General features: G+C 44.5%; 1 protein-coding gene, 1 long non-coding RNA gene and 2 other non-coding genes across 5 annotated transcripts; 1 reads left to right on the forward strand and 3 right to left on the reverse strand.

Moving 5' to 3' along the window:
• Positions 1 to 33: 33 nt before the first annotated feature.
• On the reverse strand, positions 34 to 3,209 carry LOC136752950 (uncharacterized). Of its 2 annotated transcripts, XR_010817360.1 has the most exons (5): positions 3,112 to 3,168; positions 1,939 to 1,983; positions 1,617 to 1,710; positions 301 to 419; positions 34 to 128 (listed from the first exon to the last, which is right to left on the reverse strand). It is a non-coding gene; the product is annotated as an uncharacterized LOC136752950 (long non-coding RNA). The 2 variants fall into 2 exon arrangements; XR_010817359.1 differs by lacking the exon at positions 1,939 to 1,983 and having other exon boundaries at positions 3,112 to 3,209.
• On the reverse strand, positions 520 to 607 carry LOC136754177 (small nucleolar RNA SNORD88). Its single transcript, XR_010817556.1, has one exon. It is a non-coding gene; the product is annotated as a small nucleolar RNA SNORD88 (small nucleolar RNA).
• On the reverse strand, positions 1,807 to 1,894 carry LOC136754178 (small nucleolar RNA SNORD88). The gene has a single exon (XR_010817557.1). It is a non-coding gene; the product is annotated as a small nucleolar RNA SNORD88 (small nucleolar RNA).
• A 656-nt stretch (positions 3,210 to 3,865) lies between the features above and the next one.
• On the forward strand, positions 3,866 to 13,423 carry LOC136752949 (protein kinase C and casein kinase substrate in neurons protein 3). Its single transcript, XM_066708690.1, has 10 exons — positions 3,866 to 4,022; positions 5,510 to 5,569; positions 5,944 to 6,100; positions 6,307 to 6,542; positions 7,502 to 7,657; positions 8,056 to 8,231; positions 8,609 to 8,729; positions 9,121 to 9,194; positions 12,668 to 12,744; positions 12,856 to 13,423. The coding sequence occupies exons 2-10, from the start codon at positions 5,510 to 5,512 to the stop codon at positions 12,966 to 12,968; spliced, it is 1,170 nt and encodes a 389-aa protein (XP_066564787.1). The 5' UTR covers positions 3,866 to 4,022; the 3' UTR covers positions 12,969 to 13,423.
• The last annotated feature ends 2,207 nt before the right edge of the window (positions 13,424 to 15,630 follow it).

Genomic DNA, 15,630 nt, shown 5'->3' on the forward strand with positions numbered 1-15,630 from the left:
CGTCTGTACAGTGAATGTAAAATAAGATGCACATTAGAATTTAAAATTATCCTTTATTGAAACCAATTTGTCAGTGTATCGGTCAGTCTATACACAGTTGCTTCTCTGTGGGCTTCTGGACAGTCCACCTTAAAGTGAGAGAGTGAGATTAATACAGGCACACCGAGCACACAATAAGAAAGACCGTTTAAGCTGAAATTGTCAGGAGCAGGGCTGCACTAATAGTCACAGTGACTCAGAGCCCAGTGCAAAACATAATGGGAGATGTAATACAAAGACAGAAAAACAGGCAACCATTACCTCTGCTGGTGTGTCCTGTAGGAGGGAGGATTAGAGGTGTCAGGTCAGCTCTCTGTTTGGGACATCAGTGTATCCATCCTGGGGACACTTGTACCTCCCCCAACTGCAGATTAAACAATCTGTACGGTCACAGCAACACACACAATCAGTAAATCAAATAAAATCAACCCCCACCACCCCACCTCACCTAGAACAAATGGGCATGGTCAGTGAGTTGTCACTCTCCTCAGGCCCTGCCTTGTCAGGGGCAGGGCTGCACTAATCGTCACAGTAACTCAGAGCCCAGTGCAAAGCATCATGGGAGAGCCCAAATCACCTCAGACCACTTCATGAAGCCCAGATAACTAGATAAAACTACACTTCCCAGAATCCAACTCCCATTGGGCTACAAGCTAGAAGATAATGCTGGGAAAGTCATTTTTAACAATACTTTTCCATTTAGATGCATCGACTCACACACCTCTCCTGCTCTCCAAATCCATCTCTTACAGTGGCTTATGGCAGAGACTCTTCATTTCTCTCTAGACATCTTCCTCTAACTGATTCTCCACCCCTTCACTCACACATCACTGTTCTATGCTCTGTTATTCCTCTGGTTCCTGACTGGCCCAGACTGGTAGGGGAGACTCAACCCAGTCCCAGAGTCAGGCCCCTGGACCAGTCGGTGCATGCCACTATCCAAATCCTGATTAAACTGCCACAAGCCTTTATGGCTCTGGAATAGGGAGAAGCTTAATAGAAACAGTTACCCATTTATCCATCTATTAGTATTAATTTATACATTTTGTTTTTGTTGTTTTTATGCATCGCCTGCATCTCAAAGGCTTTGGCAATATCAAAGGAAGAGGTCATGCCAATTAAGTGCAATTTGAATTTGAGAGAGAGAATGCCTCAACTGGGCACTACAGTACTGAGATTTCTCCTATGCCGCCCCCCCCCCCCCCCACCTTAGCTTTTATCTAGGACTTCACTGCATCATGTCTGTACTTGTTACCTCAGATCAAGACTGTATGCTTTGCCTTTTTATTAACTGTACTTCTATACTTTTAATTCTTAAATTGTATTAATGCTGAATTTGAATTTGTATTGAATTGTATTACTGCACTTTTGAAATGCGGTGTAAAATGTAAATTGCCCTGGACAAGGGAATTTCCAAATAAATTAAGTGTGTGATCAGTGAGCTGTCGGTCTCAGACTCTGCAATGTCAGGGGCGGGGCTACACTATTCATCACAGTAACTCTGAGCCCAGTGTAAAGCATCATGGGAGATTAATCAGCTAAGAGAGAGGGAGATGGAGACTGACAGAAGAGTTTACCTTCATTATCTTAGAGGGGTGTTTCCCATGGCGACAGCACAACACCCCTATGTACTGTGGGACCACAGCACCAGGTACCAACCCACCACACAGTCTGCGAGAGAGCGAGAGAACACTTCAGTACATTAACATTGACTGACTGGACACGACAGTAAATGATCGAACAGAGGGGATGTGGTCAGAAACTGTCAGTCTCCTCAGGCTCCACCTTGTCAGGGGCAGGGCTGCACTAATCGTCACAGCAACTCGGAGCCCAGTGCAAAGCATCATTGGAGACCTGGGCTGCGTCCCAAATCGCACACTTCCTCCCTCGTTCCCTTACCGTATGAAGGAGCCTGATCGAGCCGTTTGTGCCCTTCAATGCCTTCTGCGGAGTGAACAAAAGAGCGCACTTATGCGGAAGCGTTTTAGCGCTGAAGTCCCAGAACTCTTTGCGTTAAGAGACAAGTCAACTGGGAAAATATAGCAGCGGCGGGTGCATATAAATATCATGTAATGCAAGCTAGACAATTGTAGATATTGTTAAATTATGTATCAAGGCAAGTATAATGCATAGGTAATATAACAATTATATAATCATGATTTAAATACATGATTAGAAAGTTCAGCCAACAATCTTACTGAAGCAGAAGCTTATAAAACTTGGAAATACATTGTTCGTTAATATCACCTCCTAATTATTATTACCATTATAATTAAATACAGAGACAGAAGACGAAAAGACTGCATAGGTACTTTTTCTGTCAAAGGTAAAGGCTGAATGCCGACGTTGAAGTGTCCCATTGAGCACTTTTAGTTTCACCCTACACCCTCCTCACTCAAGTACACACGTCACACGAAGTGTACACTTGTCGAAGGGTGTAGGGAGCAAGGTGTGCGATATGGGACGCAGCCCTGGTATAACTGACCCAGAGAGGAAAAGGCACATACCGACTACACTGTACTACGGAGGACGAGTCATGTTAAATTATGTCCTGTATTTACTGGCTGTACTGTATATATATATCTCCCGAGTACAAACACTGACTGTACATTTACTCCTGGAGTACACAGACTGTACTGTATACCTGCAATACATATACTGCACTGTGTATATACATTATATATATATATATATATATATATATATATATATATATATATACACACACACACACACACACACACACACACACACACACACACATACATTGAACACTACCGTCTACAGTCTAGTGCAAATGCAACATCACTAACGTTGAGCTCCAACAGGGTCAACACGATATTTTACTTATTTTTTCCAATACATAAAATTAAAATCACACACACACAATTTCCCGCTTAGTTACAGTAGAATATGGATAAAGGAATCGAAATTAAGCCACGTGCTTTCCCTCGCTGCATCTCCAAATCGCTCTTCCCCTCGCAACATATTATAGTTCATTATGATTTCCTACAGCTGAAAATATAATTTAAAAACTTTCTTGCCTTCACTCTCCATTTCTAATTAACTTACCCATCTGTCTGTCTGTGTATCACCATCTACAGCGTGGCGCAACAGAGTGATCGTCCCAATATGGCGCCTTTTTAACCAAGTCTCGGATGGAAGGACCCCACCCCCCTTAACTCCGACGAAGTGTCATAATAGGGTTGTCCTCAGCAAATGCCTGACTGGAACTGTGCTTAAAAAATTGACCTGTACTGTGCTGTACTACACCAGATTACTAAATACGAAACGCTACATTGAAATATAGCATGAAGCACTATACTGTACTGTTATACACAGCACTACATTACATTACTATAAACTGTACTACAATACACAGCACTGTTATAAACTGCACTACACTACACAACACTCCACAGCACTACTATAAACAACACTACACAACACTACATTGGACTGCAATACAACTCACTAAACTATTCTACACTACTCTGCACTGTATATTGAATCACACTGCACTACACAACCATTTAATACACTGTACTGTACTGCTATGCACTACATTGTACTGCAATACACTACACTATTTCACACTACTACACAATATTAAACTACACAACACTGTTAAACTGCACTTGAACACACAAAACAATTTATTTGCATACACTATTGTATTGTACTGTACTTTTGACTGATTGGACATTAACACAACATTAGAGAGAGAGGGAGGGAGGGACAGAGAGAGGGAGAGGCCAGACAAATGACAGACAGAATTCTACAGCTGTTTTTAACTTTACAGAGAGAGAGAGAGAGAGAGAGAGAGAGAGAGAGAAAAGAGAGAGAGCCACATCATCTGACAGTGTATACTGCCAAGAGAGAGAGAGGGAGAGAGATAGGGAGAGATAGGGGAGAGAAAGAGAGACAGAAGAGAAAGCAGAAAAGTAGAAGACAGTGAAAGAGAGAAAAAAAACAGAGAGAGGGTAAGTACTGGTACTTAAACATACTTTAAAAATACAATGATTTTATATACATGGTGTTTGTGCTTTGTGCTATGTGAGTGTGTGTGTGCTGTACGTGTGTATACTGTGTGCTGTGTGTGTAAATATGTGTGTGTGATTTAATTAACTTGGGCTATGTGTTAATTTGTGTCTGACAGAGAGAAAGAACGGGAGGGGAGTGAAAGAGGAACAGAAGAGGGTAAAGGGAGGGGGTGAAGAGGGGAGAGAGGGGGAGGAAGAGAGTGGGATGGAAGAGATGGAGATATAGGAGAGAGGGGGGAGTTGGGGGTGGCAAGGGAAGAATGAAAGAAAAAGAGAGAGCTGGGGAGGGAAGATAAATATCTTACTGTTTCCTTCTCCCTCTCCCTCTATCCATTGCTATCTCTCTTTCTCTCATATAAGATCTCATGACATGATTTCACACTCAGGACAAAACTGAATGAAACTCCTAACAAGGAAACAAAGTCAGTTTATCGGTCAGTGTGTCAACATATCAGTCAGTCAGTCATTCATTAATTCAGTCAGTCAGTCACTGTATTAGTCAGTCAGTGTTTATGAGGCAGGGTTAATACAGACACACTGACTGAATGGACAGTAGAGTACATTAACACTGTACTGACAGAAAGAGAGTGTGAGCGAGGGAGGGAGGCAGCGAGTGAGCGAGCGGTGACCTTTGACCTGTGTATTTTGGGCAGGGGTCTAGTTTCAAAGCCTGGAATGCTAGGAGCGGCCGTTCTATTCCGAGTGTGACATTCCGAGCTGGAATACCGGAGCGATGAGCGAGAGAGAGACATGAATCATTATTGTCATAATAATAATAATAATAATATGTATTATTATTATTATTAATTGTTATTATTATTATTATTATTATTATTATTATTATTATTATTATTGATGTCAATATTTTTAGCTCTCTCCCTCTCTCTCTCATTCTGTGTTAATGTACAATGTAGTGTCCAGTCAGTGTTACTGTACTGTCCAATCAGTCAGTGTCACTGTACTGTTGTGTACATGTATCTGTCCTCTCTTACATTCTTCATTCAATCAACCTGATAACTTTAACTGTCTTCTGTTGTTGGGCGTAACTCTTTCCAATATGCAGCTGCACTTGATTGGAATGAGTTACAATTAAAGGCTCAAACTTGCTTTATTTTGTTTTGGAAGTTGCTTTCTCTTCCCAGCTTGAAGCACCTTTCCCCGTTTCATGTACCTGCCAGATGTAGTGTCCAGTCAGTCAGTCAGTGTTAATGTATAGTAGTGTCCAGTCAGTAGGTGTCACTGTACTGTAGTGTCCAGTCAGTCAGTGATAATGTACAGTAGTGTCCAGTCAGTCAATGTTACTGTAATATAATGTCCAGTCAGTGAGTTAGTGTTACTGTATATTGTACTGCATTGTACTATGTTTTACTACTACACTATACTATAGTTTCCAGTCAGTGTATATACTGTATTAATCTCTCTCTCAGATGTCGACCCCCCCGAGCGATGCCCCCCCCGAAGAGGCCAACAGCCAGAGCTTCTGGATGGTGAGAACGAAACAGAGAGGAGAGAGAGAGAGAGAGAGAGAGAGAGAGAGAGAGAGAGAGAGAGAGAGAGAGATGGACGGACGGAGGCATGCCAGGAAATGTTCCTCTGGTTGCCAGACTCCACATCAACAACAACAACCCGTCTGGAAATATCATCAACCCTCCCTCTCTCCCAGTGCTGCGTACTGCACTACAGTGTCAGTCAGTCAATCAGTCAAGCAGTGTGTCAGTCAGTCGGTCAGTTAGTTAGTGTATCAGTCAGTTTTTCCTGTACTATATTAACCCCTTCCTTCCCTTCACTCTCTCTCCTTTTTTCTCATTTTCGTCTTCTTATCTCGTCTCCATTTTTGTCCCTCTCTCTCTCTCCCTCTCAGCCGGGGAATTACCAGCGCTGCGTGCGGCGGCCAGAGGACAGCTTCTCGTCCTGCTCAGAGCTGGTGGCCTGCTTCCAGGAGCGTGCACGTGTTGAGCGCCTTTACGCACAGCAGCTCAGCGAGTGGAGCGCCAAGTGGAAGCCCCTGGTAGATGCCAGTGAGTACTGCAGCCCCACATAGACCGGGAGAGGCAGCAGAAACAAAAATTGTAACTCTCTCTTTGTCTGTCTCTCTGTCTCCCTCTCACCCTCTTCCTCTCCCTCCCACTTATCTCACTCTGATCCTCCCTCTCTCTTCCCCTTCCCACATTCTCCCTTTCTCCTTTTTTGCTACCCTCCTGATTATTTCCCTCTCTCTCTGCAGGCCCTCTGTATGGTTCTCTTCTCAGGGCCTGGCAGTGCTTCCTCTCTTCAGCTGACCGCCTCTCCGCCCTGCACTCATCCATCTGCCGCTCCCTCGTCTCCGAGGATGGGGACCGTGTGCGTACCTGGCAACGCGACACCTTCCACCGCAAGCTCTTTGGCGGATTTCGCGAGTCACATGACCTGGAGAATGGCTTTGCACGCGCTCAGAAGCCCTGGGCCAAGCGGCTGAAGAAGGTACCAGTGTGGGGAAGGGGAAGAGTGGAGGAAGGACTACATTTCCCAGCTTGCTCCAGTGTGGGGATGCTATAAAGCAGGCATTCTGGGAATTGTATATTTACACATTCATATGTTGTTTCTTGTACAGAAAATAATACAAATATATGGATTATAAAATAATGGTACAGAGTTGAGAGAAATTATTTATTTGCAACGCTTCTGAATCGATCAGGAGAGACTTTACCATTATTAATTCTCACGCTCTCACAGTGTGGTGAATAAATATCGCAATGAGTTGGAAGGAGAAGCTGTGTTTTGCAGCCACAGCACTGGCTGTTCTGGGTGTATTCGGACAGTGACACTCAGGGAGCGGAGCAGCAGCTACACATTCCCCAGCATCAGCAGCACCTAAACACAACTGAACAATAAGCTTAAAAACACACTTGAAGAGATTCTGCTCTGTGACTACTGTGCTTAATTTCAATACTCCTTCAAAACTCCTCTTTTCTCTTCTACAATACTTTTTACTTTATAACATGAAATGTTTTTTAACATCTACTTTGTACAGAATTTACCTGATTTTAAAATGTATTGTCTACTTTTACTGACTTTATCTAAAAAAAATAAGTTTTATAACACATTCTTGACTTGTGGGTGGGGCATCTGGTGATAAAAACCACATTTGAAAACACAAAACAAGCTCAAACTACATTTTCCAGCAAGTCTTGCCATGCAAGTCAAGTGGGACTTGTAGTTCTCTACCAGGTAACCGAGGAAGCTATGAAAAATTAACCTTGTTCACCAATAACAAAATAATAATAATAAATCAACATTACCCAGCATGCCCTGCAATGCATGTCAATGGCAGGACTATATGGGAATTATAATTCTTTACCAGGAACCCCCCGAAACATAACATTCAGCTTCTTATGGACATGTTACTGACTACTGAAAATTGATGATTGATTATTGATCAGCTGGAGAAAGCCCGGGCTGCATTCCACAAGGCAAGCAGGAAGGAGCACACAGCGCGCGAGAGAGAGAGCCACTCACGTGGGAATCCAGACGTTGCCATTGAGAAACAAAGGAGGATACAAGAAGAGAGAGAGAGTGCCACCCAGGAGACTGAGAGAGTAAGAGAGAGAGAGATGCAATGTATATTATTAATGATTATTATTTATCTCAATAAATTATTGAATTATTTTTATGATGTATAATTTATTTGTATATTTTGTTTTCATTTACTTATTTATCTATAAATATATATTTTGTTGTTGTTGTTTTTTATTTATTGCCTGTATCAATGAAAGAGGTCATAATAAAGCTCAATTTGAATTTAAATTTGAGAAAGAGAGAGTGGGGGCCCGGAGGAAGATTCAGGGAAGGGAGAATGTGAAGGAGAGGGCAGAGTTTATATTATCTATGTGTACCTCTGTCTCTCTCTGTCTCTACATACTCACCTGACTTATAATTTATGATGTGTCTCCTTGTTTCTGTGTGCACATGTGTGTGTGTGTGGTTGTCATGGCAGCTGCGCGCTAGATATGAGAAGGTGCTGGAAGAAGTGACACGTTACGCTCCACGCTACATGGAAGAGATGGAGGCCGTGTTCGACCAATCACAGGAGGAGGAGCGCAAGCGTATCAGCTTCCTGAAACAGGCCTTCCTGTCCATCCACAGACACCTCGACATCACCAACAATGAGAGGTAATCACAGGACTACAACTCCCAGCAGGCATCAACATTAACCCTCTGCATTTGGGGGTGCAGGGAAATTAACTGAACTGTAGATAAAGTGTACTGTAATCTCAGCAAACTGTAGTTAAGAAACTATCTGTAAGCCACCAGACTCACTGAGAACAAAAGCTGGTGAGACTCACCATAAAAACGGTGAATAACATGGCTGCCAAATGTGAGTCGTTTTGCCTGGACTGTGGGGGAAACCTCAATATACAGTGCATGTGTAGACCACAAATCATCTTGAATTGATTCTATGAGTTATATATTATATAACTTTTTTAAATTAAGTCAGTAAACGTAAACAATACATTAAACCTCTCTCTCTCTCTCTCTCTCGCTCTCAGTGTGAGGGCAGTGTACAGTGAGCTGCATCAGTCCATCATGTCCATCAGTGAGCCAGAGGACCTGCGATGGTGGCGGAACGCCCACGGCCCTGGCATGCCAACGGACTGGCCCCACTTTCAGGTCACCCACCAACCTTACACTAACCATTCCCCAATCCCACGCCAAACCATGAAAAACATACGCCAACCACATGTCAACCATACACCAACCCTAGCCAAACCACAAGAAAATCATTTGCCAAGCACATGCCAATTATACAACAACCATACACCCACTGTACACCAACAATATGCTGACAATTTACTAACTACAAGTCAACCACATGCCAACCATAAGCAGAACACATTCCGTCTATACATCATCCATATGCCAACCACATGCCATCTATTCACCTCCCCACTGCAATTGGTTACAGCTCTCTCTGTCTCTCCGCCCATCCCCCTCTCGCCCCACCTCTTCCTCTCTCCCTCTCTCTTCCTCTCCCGTTTCTCTCTCTCTTTACCTCTCTCAGGAATGGATCCCTGATAAGAAACAGCAGAAGAAAAACAAGAAGGAGCTGGAGAAGAAAGTGACACTGGAGAGAAAGTGAGACTCCACCCCTCCCTCCCCCTCCCTCTTTCTCTTGCTCTATCTCTCTTGTTCCCTCCCTCTCAGTTCACTTCAATGACCTCTGACCCCGGACCCCTGACCCCTGACCCCTGACCGCGGACACTCTCTGTTCTTCAGGTGCCTCTCTCTTTATTAACCAGTCAATTAGTTCAGTTCACTTCACTTCACTTCAGTAAAATACTGTTTTTAATGGGTATGTATTTTACAATGACAGACAAAACAATCAAATTTTAATTATCATGATTTTTTTTTAATTCATTTCTAAAATTCATTTTAAAATCATCAAAATAAACCAATTTCAATAAGAATCAAAAACAAGAACAACAACAAATACATCAGTGCCTTAATAGAACCATAAGTGTAAATGAAATCCATTAACATTAAAAAAAAGCAATTCAGAACGATCTGATGCGTTGTTTCATGATGGTAAATGCATTAAACAAATAAAATCCAAAACATGCTACTAAAACAAAACAGTCTAATGCATTTCTTTTCTTATTCTTAGAATGGTCAAAACATCAGACACATTTAATTTATTTAAACAAAACAAATCAAAACCCTGTGCATTTAAAAGCATTTGAAAACAGGAGCAATGATACATTTAGTTATATAAAAATTAAAAGGCCCTCACAGTCCTGGTGCAGATGTTCTTCCTATGCTTCCCAATGCTGGTGCTTCACTCTGGACCGGCTCCTGTCACTGGTGTACTGGCTCCCCTCTCTGCAGGCTGTGGTCGCCTCACCGGTGCCCTCATAGTGTGTAGATGTTCTCCAGGCGCCGGCATCTCAGCGTCCTCACAAACCTGCACAGAGAAAGGAAGACAAAGAGCCAGTCCGAATGCACATGGGAAGCTTCACTCAACGTCTGTACTGCTGAGACCAGCATGTCTAGGTTGGGCTCCACTCCTCAGGAGACGAGCAGCAGCCCTGAGGTGGGGGCACAAGGACCCCCAGACCAAGTGTGTTAGGAGGAGGAGTGCCTTTCAACTCCCCCCCTCCCTAACTATTGATCTTCTTAACTAAGTGGGGGGGCAGTGTCTCTTCTCCCCTCCTTTGTTTGCTTGGCCAACTCCTCCTCGTCCTGGCCCGCAACATCTCCAGGGGCCCCTCCTCCAGGTATTGAACCCCTGGAGGATGAGGACCTGAGCCAGCCTCTCCTCTGTTCTCCTTACCTCTACCGCTGGTTGAAGCCGCTGCAACATCTCCGAGGTGGCTAGAGGAGACACCTTTCTGTTGTGCTGGTGGTTTCACAATTCTTCCCTTGTTGGACCCCTGTGCAGCACCGATGTTTCTGGCTTTGACTTTTATTTCTATTCGAGCCAGTGTAGCTGATGCAGGTCGTAGCTCCCTGCCCGGGATTCGAACTGTGCACCACCGGCGCTCCTCCAAGCACTCCACACCACAGTGGCTCCAGCGCAGTACAGTGTTAAGCCCTCTACGCCAAAAGACCAGCTCTCCCACCGCGGGAGGCTCAACACTGTATTACTTTTACTGAGGGGTTACATCACTTTGTAACGTGCTCCTTATAACCCGAATGAGCCCTGTTACACCAGCACCTGATCAAGTTCACTCTCCAGCTGCAACGGTTCCGGGACTTTCTTCCTCACGACTGTCCCATCACAGCTGGAGGTGCCCAATGTTCCGGACTCTGCAACCCCTGCAGAGTAGAGGAGGGAGTGGGGCTTCTGCCCTGGCTCCAACAAGGGGGTAGCCGGGGGGGTGCTCGGCTGTTTTGGGCTTCCTCCAGAGAGGAGACAATGTTTGGTTTCTAAGCAATATTCTCCTCTCTGTCCACCACCTTTCACTTTTTGCTCACCACCTTCACCCAACCCTCCCTTTTCAGATGTTCTCCCCTGTCCCCTAGGTGCTCTTTTGGGGTGGGGGGGGTTCTGGAGCCAAGGCATATACCTGTTCTTCTTCTCCCTCTCCCTCCTCCTCCCATGCCGAGTCTCCCTCCTGTTCCGGCTCAGGGTCTGGAACTGAATTACTTGACCGTGAGAAGAACCTCCCATCCGCAGAGGTTGCAGAGCATCTTTTCTCTGCAGGCATGTGTCAGGTGCCCTCCCCTACACCTGCCGTAGACCACCGCTGTGGACTGGACAACAATGTGGTCTCGGCCCTGACACCGCCTGCAGAGTTTTGGCATCCCGTCATCCCCTGGTTTCACCTATTTGTATTGTACTGGGGAGGTGCCAGACCTTCTCCGGATTCTCCATACTCCGTCTCAACCGGATCCGGCACTGCCACACTCCCCCACCACCCCCCAACACCGTCCTTGTCCAGCACCTTATCTATACGAGTCGAGAGCTCGCAGAACCTCACGAGCCAGATCTCAACGTCCTTGCCAGGGACCATCTCACAATTCTGTAACGATTGTCTGACAAGATTATCATTACGAAACCCACCAGTACTCAAAATTTATCTTTTCTGTAGAAGCTGTAGCACTCCTTTAGCAGATTGTGATTAGCAAAGTTAACCTTGAAGATATGTTTTTCTTTATGCAGCAGCTTCACCAGACAGCAAAGCCCATACCTTTCTGTAATACGTCCCTGCTGAACTGAAGTCTCGACATCCATTGGTCTCCTCAGCCTTCCCTTCTGGTGAACTGAACCGCATGGAGGCGGCAACGTGTGTGGAATTCCATCGCTGCTAAGCTGTCTCCAGGGGGGCGGGTGAAATACAGACAGAGTAGTTTCATAGGACTGGTTGGCCTCCTCTGCTTCTGGCCTCTCCCCACAGAATCCTGGTCAGGGAGAGGCAAGATTAATGCAGAGAAAAGAAAACTAAACAAAAAAAGAACAAGAAACTTGTGGCCCGAGGAGAGTCTCATTCTGTGCACCTCCTCGGGTCACCTATCCTTCCCTGGAGGCAGGTACATGTTTCACTTCAGTCAAATACTTTTTTATTGGTGTAAGTATTTTACATTACAATAAAAAAAACATCACTTCAGTAAAAGCTGTGCTGCCGTGACCGTACAGTTCTATTATTCATCTCTGTGGGCGTGTCTGAGTGACAGCAGTGTGGCAAAGCAGTGACAGGCAGGCGCTCTGGGGACAACACACACATTTACATTCATTTGCATACTAATAGTTGTGTACATAGGCTCTCCCTCTGGTTGAGTGTTCTTTTGTGATGCTGTTTAGAGTGATTTGGATTATCCATCCTGACCTCTAGGGCCCAAGGTCTTCAGTAGCGCTGCAGTGTGAAGGCCAGGAGGCCGCTGTTCAGGATGTAACAGAACAGCTTCCCCAGGCTGCTACTCTGGCAGATCTCTCTGTATCTAGCTGTCTCTATCTATCTATCAGTTTGTCTTTCTATGTAAAGAACTGACTACATTTCCCATGAGCATGTGCAGCAGTTTGTGTCTGTGGTAGGGTGCTGTAGCCCAGTGCACCCTGGGTAGTGTAGTACACTGCCATGTGTCACTGATGCTCACTGTTGTTGTTGCAGTGCTGTGTCAGGGGTCAAAGTTCGAGCCCTGTATGATTACACTGGACAAGAACCAGACGAGCTGAGCTTCAGAGCAGGTGAGTGCATAGGTGTGTTTGTAGGTGAGTATTTGTGAGTATCAATCCATGTGTCAGTATTAATCTCTCTCTCTCCCTCCCTCCCTCCTTTCCTCCATCTCTTTTCCCCAGGAGAGGAGTTCCTGAAGACAGAAGAGGAGGATGACCAGGGCTGGTGCAGAGGAGCGAAGGAGGGAGGGAGAGAAGGACTGTACCCTGCCAATTATGTGGAGGTGCTGCAGTAACAGCAGGCAGCCACACAGCAGAGACAAAGACCCACCATGGAAACTGAGAGGCTCCTCAGTCTAACTAACAGACACTGACAGTCAAACAGGCAGTGAATCAGTGTTGAGTTGTAAATAGGGCTGAGTCTGTGTATGTGTCTGTGTGTGTGAGAGAGTGTGTTTGTGTCAGTTTGTGTGCTTCAGTGTGTGTCACTATCTGTGTGTTATTGTGACTGTGTCTCAGTGTGACAGTGAGTCTGTGTCAGCATGTCAGTATGTGTCTATCAGTCTGTCAGTGTGTCAGCATGTGTCTGTGTGTTAGAGCGTGTGTCTCTGTGTGTATCAGTATGTGTGTCTGTCAGTCTGTCAGTGTGTCAGCATGTGTTTATATCATTTTCTTCATACAATCCTCTGTCCACTATAGTTATAACAAAACACACAAGAAGCTTTTAGTATTAAACTTATATTCATCAAAAGCTGCAGCTTGCATGATGCTGACTTAATTATACAATAGCTAAGTTAATGTCTGTTATTGTTATATATTTTGTCATTGTTGTTGCTTGGTAGTGTTGCACTATGACATAATTATTGACACACTAATCTGAAAGCCTGTGATCTCATAAAATTATGTTGATACAATAATAGATAATTAAATATATGATGATATTTAATCAACAAGAGAAAACGGATCTATAGTTTCTATCAGTCTTGTCTACAATGTCTAAGTATGAAGTGGATGTATTTCCATATATGAACACAAGGTGGCAGTGTAGACATAGTTAGTGCACACACTCGCTACCTGCCTGAGATTAACACTGCACTTAGAGAGAGAAAGAGAGAGAAGGAGAGGGAGAGGGAGAGAGATTATAAAATAACTAATATTATTATTTAATTTGATTGTGTATTATTACTGATGGCAGCTCTGCTTTCCCCCCTCTGCTTCCATCTGCCCCTTTCTCTCTCTCTGTCTCTCTCTCCCTCTCCCCCTCCACCCCCCCCTCTCTCTGTTCGATGAACTGAGAGAAATTACTTTCCAACTAACTGAGCTTTTCCACAGTGGAATCGTTGCCATGGAAACTGCAGCTGCCACAACCCCCCATCCACTGCATTCTCCCTATCGCTCCCCACCCACCCCTCTCTCAGTGAAGTGTAAGTGTACTGGAGAGTACAGTCAGTCAGTCAGTCAGTCGTTCAGTCAGTGTGGCAGTCAGTCAGTGTACCAGTCAGTCAGTCAATCAGTCAGTGTGTCAGTCAGTGTATCAGTTGGTCAGTCAATCAGTGTGTCAGTCAGTCAATACATAGTGGGAGGGGGTGATGATGGAGGGATGGCAGCTCATCACCCTGAAGAAGAGCAAGGGAGTGAGGGGGAGAACAGGTGGAACGGAGGAAGACAGGCACGCCATGAACAGATGTTTCACAGAGTTAATTACTGAGAGAGAGATGGAAAGACAGAAGGAGGTTTCTTCTTCCATTCTCCTCCTCCTTTCTCCCTTCTTCTCTCCCACAACCTCTCTGTTCCATACATTAATTGCAGTGTCAGTATATACGTTTGTTCAGAAAGTAGGTCTGTGTGAATTAACAATTTATGACTGAAGAAATGTGCAGGAACACAAAGGGAGGGAGACAGAGAGGGGGAAGGGGGAAGCAGAGATCAGTATATATATATATATATATATATATATATATATATATATATATATATATATATATATACAGTGAGGGAAAAAAGTTGATTTTGTACGTTTGCCCACTGACAAAGAAATTATCAGTCTATAATTTTAATGGTAGGTGTATTTTAACAGTGAGAGACAGAATAACAACAAACAAATCCAGAAAAACGCAGTTAAAAAAAGTTCTAAATTGACTTGCATGTTAATGAGGGAAATAAGTATTTGATCCCCTATCAATCAGCAAGATTTCTGGCTCCCAGGTGTCTTTTATACAGGTAACGAGCTGAAATTAGGAGCACTCTCTTAAAGGGAGTGCTCCTAATCTCAGCTCGTTACCTGTATAAAAGACACCTGTCCACAGAAGCAATCAATCAATCAGTTTGCAAACTCTCCACCATGGTCAAGACCAAAGAGCTGTCCAAGGATGTCAGGGACAAGATTGTAGACCTACACCTACACACACCGTCTCCCTTGGTCTGGGGCTCCATGCAAGATCTCACCACGTGGAGTTTCAATGATCATGAGAACAATGAGGAATCAGCCCAGAACTACACCGGAGGATCTTGTTAATGATCTCAAGGCAGCTGGGACCATAGTCACCAAGAAAACAACTGGTAACACACTACGCCGTGAAGGACTGAAATCCTGCAGTGCAAGGTCCCGCTGCTCAAGAAAGCACATGTACAGGCCCGTCTGATGTTTGCCAATGAACATCTGAATGATTCAGAGGAGAACTGGGTGAAAGTGTTGTGGTCAGATGAGACCAAAATCGAGCTCTTTGGCATCAACTCAACTCACCGTGTTTGGAGGAGGAGGAATGACCCCAAGAACACCATCCCCACCGTCAAACATGGAGGTGGAAACATTATGCTTTGGGGGTGTTTTTCTGCCAAGGGGACAAGACAACTGCACCGCATCAAAGGGACGATGGACGGGGCCATGTACCGTCAAATCTTGGGTGAGAACCTCCTTCCCTCAGGCAGGGCATTGAAAATGGGTCGCGGATGGGTATT

The sequence above is a fragment of the Amia ocellicauda genome, chromosome 7 (genome assembly GCF_036373705.1).
Source record: "Amia ocellicauda isolate fAmiCal2 chromosome 7, fAmiCal2.hap1, whole genome shotgun sequence".
Lineage (NCBI taxonomy): Eukaryota > Metazoa > Chordata > Actinopteri > Amiiformes > Amiidae > Amia > Amia ocellicauda.

Excerpts from the sequence above, each read along its gene's own strand:
- LOC136752949 (XM_066708690.1), top strand. The coding sequence starts at position 5,510 with ATGTCGACCCCCCCGAGCGATGCCCCCCCCGAAGAGGCCAACAGCCAG. Across the intron at positions 6,543-7,501 it reads GGGCCAAGCGGCTGAAGAAG|CTGGAGAAAGCCCGGGCTGC; the intron begins GTACCAGTGTGG and ends ATTATTGATCAG. Across the intron at positions 9,195-12,667 it reads AAAGTGACACTGGAGAGAAA|TGCTGTGTCAGGGGTCAAAG; the intron begins GTGAGACTCCAC and ends TTGTTGTTGCAG.